At 51.4% G+C, this 10,839-nt stretch overlaps 1 protein-coding gene across 1 annotated transcript in view; it reads right to left on the bottom strand.

Annotated features, from left to right (window-relative positions):
* Positions 1-902: 902 nt before the first annotated feature.
* Positions 903-10,839, bottom strand: part of LOC140409297 (sperm flagellar protein 1-like) — a 151,096-nt gene continuing 141,159 nt past the window's right edge. The window contains exon 7 of the mRNA XM_072497677.1: positions 903-2,698. Within this exon, the coding sequence (XP_072353778.1) occupies positions 2,597-2,698 (102 nt within the window). The 3' untranslated portion in view covers positions 903-2,596. The remainder of the gene's footprint in view (positions 2,699-10,839) is intronic.

Raw genomic sequence — 10,839 nt, 5'->3', positions numbered from 1 at the left:
CCTTAGAATAAAAGGGAGTCACTTTAGAACAGAGATGAGGAGAAATTTCTTCAGCCAGAGAGTGGTGGGTCTGTGGAATTCATTGCCACAGAGGGCGGTGGAGGCGGGGACGTTGAGTGACTTTAAGACAGAAGTTGATAAATTCTTGATTTCTCGAGGAATTAAGGGCTATGGAGAGAGCGCGGGTAAATGGAGTTGAAATCAGCCATGATTGAATGGTGGAGTGGACTCGATGGGCCGAATGGCCTTACTTCCGCTCCTATGTCTTATGGTCTTATGTTGGATTGGATTGGATTTGTTTATTGTCACGTGTACCGAGGTACAGTGAAAAGTATTTTTCTGCGAGCAGCTCAACAGATCATTTAGTACATGGGAAGAAAAGGGAATAAAAGAAAATACATAATAGGACGCGTATAAGTTATGTAAAAAGTGGATCTGTTGGGGAGAGCTCGCAGAGAGTCGCCTCGCTCCGGCGCCATCTTGGTGTGTTAAAAAGGTGTGTGAGAAATCCAAGGAGAATTCCCTGCTCCCAACCAACCATTTAATGATTATATCCTCCAATAATGTTAGTTGTTCACATCAAGAAAATCAATTTCCTACAATTAATATTCAACCTACTGGTGGTATACAAGACACTCAATATTAAAATTGTTGAAGAAAGCACCTATTGTGGTTGTGAATGGGATCACAGCACGCTCTTGCCTGAAAGCTCTGAGTGCATTGCGGCTTGCTGAAACTGTTAATTGGATTTGGAAATAAAGGAAGCAAGGTGTGTTCTGCTGGTTACCATATGCAAAGGAAAAGCAACTTCTCGAATTATTCACTATGATCACAGTAATTGCTAATCCGAGTTAATGAATACCATCCTGAGCTCACCACCACCCCCCGCCCACCCCCCCCCCCTCCCCGCAATATCTCAAGGGGTTTTGAATGTCATGAATGTCCATGAAATTCAGTGTCTGCGGGCAAACACAGCAGCCATTTTGTACATACTGAGATCTGACAAACAGTAACATGATAAATGACGAATTTCTTTCTCCCCCGTGGTAACGTTGGCTGAGGGAGGAATATTAGTTTGGAAGAAGCTTGATCTTTTACCCTTGAAAGGAGGTGGTCAAAACTGCTGACCCCATAGCAGTGGGGAGGAAAATCAATTGTGGAGGTGATTTCAAACAGATCTGGAATATGCTGCCTGGAAGTGTCGTGGCGACCTGTTTGATTGAGACATTTATAATAATAATCTTTATTATTGTCACAAGTAGGCTTACATTGACACTGCAATGAAGTTACTGTGAAAATCCCCTAGTCTCCACACTCCGGCACCTACTCGGGTACACAGAAGGAGAATTCAGAATGTCCAATTCACCTAACGAGCACTTCTTTTGCGATTTTGTCGGAGGAAACCAGAGCACCCGGAGGAAACCCACGCAGACACAGAGAGAACATGCAGACTCCGCACAGACAGTGACCCAAGTCGGGAATCAAACCCAGGTCCCTGATGCTGTGCAGCGACAGTGCTAACCACTGTGCTACCGTGCCGCCCAAGTGAGCATTAGATGAGTATTTGAATAGAAACAATGTGTAGGGGTACAAAAAAAGACAGGCGAATGGCACTAAGACATGATGCTTGTTTCGAGAGCCAGTGCAGACACAATGGGCCAATAGGCTTGCTTTTGTGCCTAAACAATTTTGTGATTCCCTATTGGTGGCTCTAGGACAAGTGGCACAGACTCAAATTAGCTGAAAACAAATTGAGGACAGATGGCAGACAGTTCTTACTTCTAAAAGTGTGATCATGTCTTCCAACCGACATCTAGATAAGGCATTGAAAACAAAACACTGCAGTTGTTTTAGAAATACTCAGAAGGTAGGATGTGACACATTGTGGGGCCTTTTTGGAGGAATTAGCTAAGGTGATGAAGAAGGTCTTTCTCATTTGTGTCTCTTTTGTGATCCGAGTCACTATTACCACAACAATAGCTGAGATGAGAGCTGAAAGCGTGCCACAATTGCTGGGGCTGGAATTTTCCGTTCATTCTCACTGGCAGGATTTTCCGGTGGGTTTCCCGGCTACAGGGGAAAACCCAGTTGACAGCGGAGAGATCAGAAGATCCCGTCATAGCCAATGGCAGGCTGATTTTGTTGTTGCGAAAAACGCCATGGGCACGGGTGGGAAATCCTGCCCTAGGTTCCACCGTGGAACAAAATGTACAGGAGAGAGGCCTTCCAACTCATCATGGTAAATTTGCTGAAATTGATGACCTTAGCTACAATGCTGAAGAGGGTTCTAGGAGCAGCTTCAGTGTACTGGATTAGGCAGTGGAAAATGCTTGTCACAATCCAGTAGACTAAGCCACAAGGTGCATCTGTGTTGATGTCAGGTGAGGACAGACTCAGACTTGGTTGTGATGCCTAACTGCCCAAATTAGCTGCTGCAATTGAGGCCAGGTTCGTAATTCCCATTGAATGTCTGCTGTACGTTTTCAGTCAGGCTGGTAAATACCAGAGATTTTTGTTGTCGTTATCATTTAAACACTGATCTGTAAAAGCTTTAACAGGGTTGTCATGGCTGAAATAAGAGAGAGGGTAGGCACTTTTATTTTTGTTCTGCTTGCTGCACGCGCCGCGTGAGATCATCAATCCGAACGTTTTTCAGGTACAGAAGATGTTCAAGCCGGCGAACTTTCACCTGGAGTATCTGAAACACAATACCCAGACTACATTTCAAACGGCGGTTTCCACATCATCCCAGATCTCAGAACCTCAGTTATAACATTAGAACGGTAACTATGGGTGGGATTTTCCAGCACCCGCTGTGGTGTGTTTGCTGGCGGTGGAGGCAGCTTGCCATCGGCGGGTGGTGGGGATCTTCCGGCCCTGCCGATAGTTCACCCGTCCCGCCGCTGGGGGAACCCACAGCAGGGGGTGGGGCACCTTCGGCAGGACGGGAAGATCCCACTGGCCAGACGGGCTGGAAAATCCTGCCCCACACTTTAAAAAAAAGTACTTCTTTGTCTGAAAAGCGCTTTGGGATTTTCTTTGGTCATGAAAGGACGGACGTGTAACTGAGAGTCTTCCATCCCTTCTAGGTGATGAAGAATTACCCAGAATGACCCCTTACTTCCACTGGAGAAGATTGAAGAGGAGATGTGATACAGAACAATGAAAGGCATGAACAAAGGGCCGGTATCTGGCTGAATTTTAATGAAGTAAAGCAAAAAATAGACTTGTATTTGTAGAGCACATCTCAGGGCACTGCAAAGCACTTTACAGCGAACAGAGCAATTTTTTGAAGTGCAGTTATTATTAGACTAAGAAATGTCCTCTGACTATGCATGGGTTTCACCCCCACAACCCAAAGATGTGCAGGTTAGGTGGATTGGCTACGCTAAATTGCCCCTAATGGGAAAAAAAATTGGGTACTCTAAATTTAAAAAAAAAGAAATGTCCCCTGGTAAGCAAATGAGTTACAAATAATTTGAGAATAATCACCAATAAGTAGGATTAAAACAATTCAAGAAGGCTTCCCACACAGGAGAGGTGCCGGAGGACTGGAGAATAGCCAATGTGGTAGCATTATTCAAAAAGGGAAGAAGTGATAAATCAGGAAACTACCAGGAAGGGGCTGGTTTAGCTCACTGGGCTAAATCGCTGGCTTTTAAAGCAGACCAAGGCAGGCCAGCAGCACGGTTCAATTCCCGTACCAGCCTCCCTGAACAGGCGCCGGAATGTGGCGACTAGGGGCTTTTCACAGTAACTTCATTGAAGCCTACTCGTGACAATAAGTGATTTTCATCACAGGCGAGTCAGTTTAACCTCAGTGGTGGGGAAACTATTGGAAGCAATTCTGAGAAACATAATTAATCTGCATTTGGAGAGGCAGGGATTAATCAAGAACAGTCAGCATGGTTTTTGTTAAGGAGAGGTCATGTCTGACCAACTTGATTTGATTTTTGAAGAAAATCAGATGTGCAAATGACACACATTAGACATAGTCTACTTAGACTTCAGCAAGGCTTTGATAAGGTCCCACATGGGAGACTGATAGCGAAGGTAAGAGCCCATGGGATCCAAGGAAATTTGGCAAATAGGATCCAGAATTGGCAAAATTGGATCTCGAGTGGCAGGAAGCAGAGTGTGATGGTTGGGGGGTGTTTTTCTGACTGGAAGCCTGTGTCCCGTGGAGTCCTGCAGGGATCAGTGTTGGGCCCTTGCTGTTTGTGGTTTATATAAATGATTTAGACATGAATGTAGGAGGGGGGGATCAGTAAATTTGCGGATTATACAAAAATTGGCGGGGTGCCAAATAATGAGGAAGATAGCCTTAGATTACAGGAGGATATAGACGGGGCTGGTCAGATGGGCTGATCAGTGACAAATGGAAGGCAAATGGTATACGTGCCTTTATTAGTCAAGGCATAGAGTTTAAGAGCAGGGAGGTTATGGTGGAACTGTATAAATTGTTGTTTAGGGCACAGCTAGATTATTGTGTGCAGTTCTGGAATCCACATTTTTGGAGAGATGTGATAGCACTGAGCAGTGTGCAGAGGAGATTTATCAGGATGTTGCCTGGGTTGAGAGATTTAGTTATAAAGAGAGAGTGGATAGACTGGGGTTGTTTTCCTTGGAGCAAAGGAGACAGAAGTGGGGGGGCGTGATTGAGATGTATAAAATTATGAGGGGCATAGGTAGAGTAGACAGGAAGTAACTTTTCTCCTTGGTGGAGGGATCAATGACCGGGGTTAGAGATTTATAATGGGCAGGAGGGTTTAGAGGAGATGTGAGGAAAAACATTTTCACCCAGAGGGTGGTGCGAGTCTGGAACTCGCTGCCTGAAAGAGAGGTGGAGGCAGAGACCCTCATGACATTTAAGAAGGGGCTGGTTTAGCTCACTGGGCTAAATCGCTGGCTTTTAAAGCAGACTAAGGCAGGCCAGCAGCATGGTTCAATTCCCGTACCAGCCTCCCCGAACAGGCGCCGGAATGTGACGACTAGGGGCTTTTCACAGTAACTTCATTGAAGCTTACTCGTGACAATAAGTGATTTTCATTTCATTTCGTTTTTCAAATATTTAGATGGACTTCCGGTTGCGGCTTGCCTAGGTAAGTCGCACGTTCGGCAGCTCCCGCCGGGAACGGACTTTTGGGCTCTCTAGAGGGGCCCCAACGGAAATTGTTCGACGGCTTCCAGTGTGGGAAGGTGACAGCAAGGTCCCCCCGACATTATATGGATTGGACCAGGAGTGGAGCGGTGAAAAAAGTGATCTTGGAGCAGCGAAAAGTGAGAGGGAGAAAAAACAAGATGGCGGCGGGTGGAGACCAAGCAGCATGGGCACAGTGGTCGCAGGAGCAGCAGGGGTTTCTTCGACGCTGCTTTGAGGAGCTGAAAACCGAAATGCTGGCGCCAATGTAGGCGGCGATTGAGAAGCTAGTGGAGACCCAGAAGGCCCAAGGGGCGGCGATCCGGGAGGTGCGGCAAAAAGCCTCGGAGAACGAGGACGAGATCTTGGGCCTGGCGGTGAAGGTGGAGGCGCACGAGGAGCTGCACAAGAGGTGGGCGGAAAGATTTGAGGACCTGGAGAATAGGTCGAGGAGGAAGAATCTTCGGATCCTGGGTCTCCCCGAAGGAGTGGAGGGGCCCGATGCTGGGGCATATGTGAGCACGATGCTCAATTCGCTGATGGGCGCGGGAGTCTTCCTGAGGCCTCTGGAGCTAGATGGGGCTCACCGGGTCCTAGCAAGGAGACCCAGAGCCAACAAGCCGCCGAGGGCTGTGGTGGTGAGGTTTCACCGCTTTATGGACAGAGTGTGTCCTGAGATGCGCCAAGAAAGCGCGGAGCAGCAGGTGGGAGAACACGGAGATCCGAATCTACCAGGACTGGAGTGCAGAGGTGGCTAAGAAGAGAGCTGGTTTTAATAGGGCTAAGGCGGTGCTCCATCAAAAGGGGGTGAAGTTCGGTATGCTGCAGCCAGCGCAACTGTGGGTCACGGTCCAGGATCGGCACCACTATTTTGAAACGCCTGATGAGGCATGGAGCTTTATATAGACTGAAAAGTTGGACTCAAATTGAGGGTTTGTTGTGGGGGGATGTTTCCTGTGTATATGGTGTGCATTACATTTAGGGAATGTTCCTCTGGTTTGGGTGCTGGATGGGGATGGGTGAAGGGATTTGATGGGGAGACTGTGGGAGAGGGTGGGCGTCGGTGTTGGAGGGACAGACCCCCACGAAGGAAGAGGGGGAGTGGAGGCCCGAGGATGGGGAATTGGGGTAGGGCCGCAAAAGGAGCTGCGCCAGAGGGGGCGGGGCCGGCTCAGGAAAGCGCGGGCTTTTTCCAGCGCTAGGGAAGGACGGGGGTGGGGGTCGGGGGGGGGGGGGGATGGGCGGTGCTGGAGAGGAGCGCACACTGACTGCCAGGGAGGGGGAGGGGGGATTCTCACACGGGAGGAGGTCGATGGAATGGAGGGAGAGGCCGGGGTCAGCAGGAGTCAGCTGACTTACGGGAGTGTTATGGGTGGAGCAAAAGGGCTAGATGTGGATCTAGCAGGGGAGGGGGGGTATAAGGGGGGTATCGGGTTGCTGCTGCATTGGCCAAAGGGGAGCTGGAAGTAGGAGAGGTGGTCGGGGCGGGGGTCCGCCGTCTGGGGGACTGGAGAGTGCGGGAGACGCGGGCACGTGGCTGGCCTAGAAAAGGAGATGGCTAGTCGGCGGGGGGAGGGGAAGGGGGGGGGGGTGAGCAGCCCCCCAATCTTGCTGATAACTTGGAATGTGAGGCGCCTGAACGGGCCGGTTAAGAGGGCCCGGGTGTTCGCGCACTAAAAGGGACTGAAGGCAGACGTGGTTATGCTCCAGGAGACACATTTGAAGGTGGCAGATCAGATTAGGCTGAGAAAGGGATGGGTCGGACAGGTATTCCATTCAGGGCTGGATGCGAAGAACAGAGGGGTTGCAATACTGGTGGGGAAGCGGGTGTCGTTTGAGGCAATGAATATTGTAGTGGATAATGGAGGTCGATATGTGATGGTGAGCGGTAGGTTGCAGCGGGTGCGGGTGGTACTGGTAAATATATGTGCCCCGAACTGGGATGATGCTGGATTTATGAAACGCATGCTGGGTCGGATTCCGGACCTGGAGGTAGGAAGCTTGATAATGGGGGGGGATTTCAACATGGTGCTGGACCCAGCACTGGATCGCTCTAGGTCCAGGACGGGTAAGAGGCCGGCTGCGGCCAAGGTGCTCAAGGGGTTTATGGACCAGATGGGGGGAGTGGATCCATGGCGGTTTGTCAGGCCCCAGGCCAGGGAATTTTCATTCTTTTCCCACGTCCATAGAGCCTACGCCCGGATAGATTTTTACATTTTGAGTAGGACACTAATCCCGAAAGTGGAGGTAACAGAGTATTCGGCCATAGCCATCTCAGACCACGCCCCGCACTGGGTGGAGCTAGAGTTGGGGGAGGAGAGGGAACAGCGCCCGCTGTGGCGCCTTGATGTGGGACTGTTGGCGGATGAGGAGGTGTGTGGGCAGGTGCGGGGGTGCATTGAAAGATATTTGGAGGCCAATGACAACGGGGAGGTGCAGGTGGGGGGTAGTCTGGGAGGCACTGAAGGCGGTGGTCAGGGGAGAGTTAATCTCCATCAGGGCCCACAGGGAGAAGAGAGAGAGCAGGAAGAGGGAGAGGTTGGTGGGGGAGATCTTAAGGGTGGACAGGAGATATGTAGAGGCCCCCGAGGAGGGACTACTCAGGGAGCGGCGGAATCTCCAGACGGAGTTCAACCTGTTGACCACAGGGAAAGCAGAGGCACACTGGAGGAAAGCGCAGGGGGCGATGTATGAGTCTGGGGAGAAGGCAAGTCGGATGCTGGCACACCAGCTTCGTAAGAGGGAGGCAGCGAGGGAGATAGGTGGAGTTAAGGATAGCGGGGGGAATACGGTGCAGAGTGCGGTGAGAATAAATTAGGTATTTAGGGACTTCTATGGGGATCTGTACAGATCTGAGCCCCCAGCGGGGGAAGAGGGGATGCAACGTTTTTGGATCAGCTGAGGTTCCCGAGGGTGGAGGAGCAGGAGGTGGCTGGTTTAGGAGTGCCAATTGGGCTGGAGGAGCTGGTTAAAGGATTGGGGAGCATGCAGACGGGGAAGGCCCTGGGGCCAGATGGGTTCCCAGTCGAGTTTTACAGGAAATACGCGGACCTGCTAGGCCCGTTGCTAGTGAGGACTTTCAATAAGGCAAGGGAGGGGGGGGACCTTGCCCCCGACAATGTCCGGGGTGCTGATCTCTCTGATCCTGAAGCGGGACAAGGACCCTCTGCAGTGTGGGTCGTATAGACCGATCTCGCTCCTCAATGTGGATGCTAAGTTGCTGGCAAAAGTGCTGGCTACGAGAATTGAGGACTGTGTCCCGGGGGTGATTTATGAGGACCAGATGGGATTTGTGAAGGGCAGGCAGCTAAACACTAATGTGCGGAGGCTCCTCAATGTGATTATGATGCCCTCGGTGGAGGGAGAAGCAGAGGTCGTGGCAGCTATGGACACGGAGAAGGCCTTCGACCTGGTGGAGTGGGAATATCTTTGGGAAGTGTTGCAGAGGTTTGGGTTCGGGGAGGGGTTCATCAGCTGGGTCAGATTGCTATATAGAGCCCCGGTGGCGAGTGTGGCTACGAATTGGCAGAGGTCGGAGTACTTTTGGCTGTATCGAGAGACGAGGCAGGGGTGCCCCCTGTCCCTCTTGCTGTTTGCATTGGCAATTGAGCCTCTGGCCATGGCACTAAGGGAGTCCAGGAAATGGAGGGGACTGGTCCGAGGGGGAGAGGAACATCGGGTGTCGCTGTCTGCGGACGACCTGTTGCTGTATGTGGCAGACCCAGTGGAGGGGATGGCGGAGGTCATGCGGATCCTAAGGGAGTTTGGGGTCTTCTCGGGGTATAAGCTTAACGTAGGGAAAAGTGAGCTCTTTGTGGTGCATCCAGGGGACCAAGGAAGGGGGATAGACGACCTGCCGTTGAAGAGGGCAGAAAGGAGCTTTCGGTACTTAGGGATCCAGGTGGCTGGGAGTTGGGGGGCCCTGCACAAACTCAATTTGACGCGGTTGGTGGAGCAGATGGAGGAGGATTTCAAAAGATGGGATGTGCTGCCACTCTCGCTAGCGGGCAGGGTGCAGTCGGTTAAAATGATGGTCCTCCTGAGATTTCTCTTTGTGTTCCAGTGCCTTCCCATTATGATTCCCAAGGCCTTTTTCAAACGGGTAGGTAGGAGTATCATGGGTTTTGTGTGGGCAAATAAGACCCCGAGAGTAAAGAGGGTGTTTCTGGAGCGTAGTAGGGACAGGGGAGGGCTGGCTCTGCTGAATTTGTGCGGCTATTATTGGGCAGCCAATGTGGCGATGATCCGTAAGTGGGTAATGGAGGGCGAGGGGGGCGGCGTGGAAGAGGTTGGAGAGGGCGTCCTGTGTGGGCACAAGCCTGAGGGCGCTGGCGACGGCACCGCTGCCGCTCTCGCCGACAAGGTACACCACGAGTCCGGTGGTGGCAGCGACGTTGAAGATCTGGGGGCAGTGGAGACAACACAGGGGCGAGGTGGGAGCCTCGGTTTGGTCCCCGATTCGGGAGAACCATCGGTTCGTCCCGGGAAGGATGGATGGGGGATTTTGGAGCTGGCATCGGGCAGGGATCAGAAGAATGGGGGACCTGTTTATAGGTGTGACGTTTGCGAGCCTGGGGGCGCTGGAGGAGAAGTTTGGGTTACCCCCGGGAAATGCTTTCAGGTATATGCAAGTGAGGGCATTTGTGAGGCGGCAGGTGAGGGAATTCCCGCTGCTCCCGGCACAGGGGACTCAGGACAGGGTGATTTCGGGTGTATGGGTTGGAGAAGGCAGGGTTTCGGCGATCTACTAGGAGCTGAAAGAAGAGGACGAGGCCTCGGTACAGGAGTTAAAGGGCAAGTGGGAGGCGGAGATGGGGGAGGAGATAGATGAGGGTCTGTGGGCTGATGCCCTGAGTAGGGTTAATTCTTCCTCCTCTTGCGCCAGGCTCAGCCTAATACAATTCAAGGTTATTCACAGAGCGCATATGACAATGGCGAGGTTGAGTAGGTTCTTTGAGGGGGAGGATAAATGTGGGAGGTGCTCGGGAAGCCCGGCGAACCACGTCCACATGTTTTGGGCGTGCCCGGCATTGGATGGGTTTTGGAGGGGTTTCGCGGGGACTATGTCCAAGGTGGTGAAAGTCCAGGTCAAGCCGAGTTGGGGGTTGGCATTATTTGGGGTAACGGACGAGCCGGGAGTACAGGAGGCGAAAGAGGCCGGTATCCTGGCCTTTGCGTCCCTGGTAGCCTGGCGGGGGATCTTGCTATTATGGAAGGACGCGAAGCCCCCCAGTGTGGAAGCCTGGATAAATGACATGGCAGGGTTCATTAAGCTGGAGAGGATAAAGTTTGCCTTACGAGGGTCTGTGCAGGAGTTCTTCAGGCGGTGGCAACCGTTCCTAGACTATCTCGCGGAGCGTTAGGAGGAGGTCAGCAGCAGCAGCAACCCAAGGGTGGGGTGGGGGTGTTCTCTTTTGGGGGTGGAATTCGGGTGGGTGGGGGGAGCGTCCCTACGGGTACCTTTGAGTGTCATATGGGGGGGTTACTGTATATGGGGAAACCCAATGTAAAAGTTTTGTCTAATTTAAAAAATATATATTTTTATCAAGAATTTTGCAAGAACAATATTTTCCACCTTACAAACAAACCTCCCCCGCCACCTCCCCGTAACAAAGAAAAGAAAAAGAACTCGCGTGGCAAGACATGAACATGGCAAGTCAATAAAATACAGAACTTTGTACATTGGATTCTTCCCGTAC

The sequence above is a fragment of the Scyliorhinus torazame genome, chromosome 3 (assembly GCF_047496885.1).
Source record: "Scyliorhinus torazame isolate Kashiwa2021f chromosome 3, sScyTor2.1, whole genome shotgun sequence".
Classification (NCBI taxonomy): Eukaryota; Metazoa; Chordata; class Chondrichthyes; order Carcharhiniformes; family Scyliorhinidae; genus Scyliorhinus; species Scyliorhinus torazame.
Note: the sequence above shows the minus strand (reverse complement) of the source record. Positions and strands in the feature narration are given on the sequence as shown.